At 60.3% G+C, this 672-nt stretch overlaps 1 protein-coding gene across 1 annotated transcript in view; it reads right to left on the reverse strand.

Annotated features, from left to right (window-relative positions):
* Positions 1-320, reverse strand: part of MPC1 (mitochondrial pyruvate carrier 1) — an 8,651-nt gene extending 8,331 nt beyond the window's left edge. The window contains exon 1 of the mRNA XM_015818350.1: positions 113-320. Within this exon, the coding sequence (XP_015673836.1) occupies positions 113-183 (71 nt within the window). The 5' untranslated portion in view covers positions 184-320. The remainder of the gene's footprint in view (positions 1-112) is intronic.
* Between the last annotated feature and the right edge of the window lie 352 nt (positions 321-672).

Here is a 672-nt window from a genome sequence, read left to right on the forward strand (position 1 = left end):
CAGAGGGTCTTCCAGCTTCGGGCGACGGACGACGAGGCCCCGCAAAGGAGGAAGCTGTGCAGAGCAGCAAACCGCGCCAAAAGCGAACGAACCGTCCTCCTCTCCCCTTTACCTCATGAGGTAATCCCTGAAGTCCTTGCTGCGCACGTAGTCCGCGGCTCGGCGAGCCAGGGCCGCCGCCATGGCGAATGGCCGGAGAAGGCAGCCGAGCTCTCAGGGGCACCGCCGACGCGGCTCACAATGACAACCTTCTCCGCGGCCGGGGAACGAGCCTCTCCTTTTCACGACCGGGCCGGGCCCTGCCTTACGATAGCGCCCGCGTTTCCATAGCAACGCCACCGTTGATAGGCGCCGGTTCTTCTTTCTCCCTCCCCCCTCCCCTTCGATTGACTTGGTTCAAGGGCGGGGAAGGAAAGAGGCTTGCCGTAAAGCACGGACGACGCCGGTTCTTCAGCCGCGTTTCTGTTGGTTGCAGGCTGGGATCGGATGGGTTCTTATTGGTCGGTTGCGGTAGCCTGACGTATCGCTACGTGAGGGACTTTCCGTCGCCTTCAGTTTGCCCAGGGGTAGTCAACCTTGGCTCTTTTATGACTCGTGGACTTCAACTCCCAGAATTCCTGAGCCAGCTAAGCTGGCTCAGGAATTCTGGGAATTGAAGTCCACGAGTCATAA

Source organism: Protobothrops mucrosquamatus, unplaced genomic scaffold (genome assembly GCF_001527695.2).
Source record: "Protobothrops mucrosquamatus isolate PMUCROS unplaced genomic scaffold, P.Mucros_1.0 scaffold_135, whole genome shotgun sequence".
Taxonomy (NCBI): Eukaryota; Metazoa; Chordata; class Lepidosauria; order Squamata; family Viperidae; genus Protobothrops; species Protobothrops mucrosquamatus.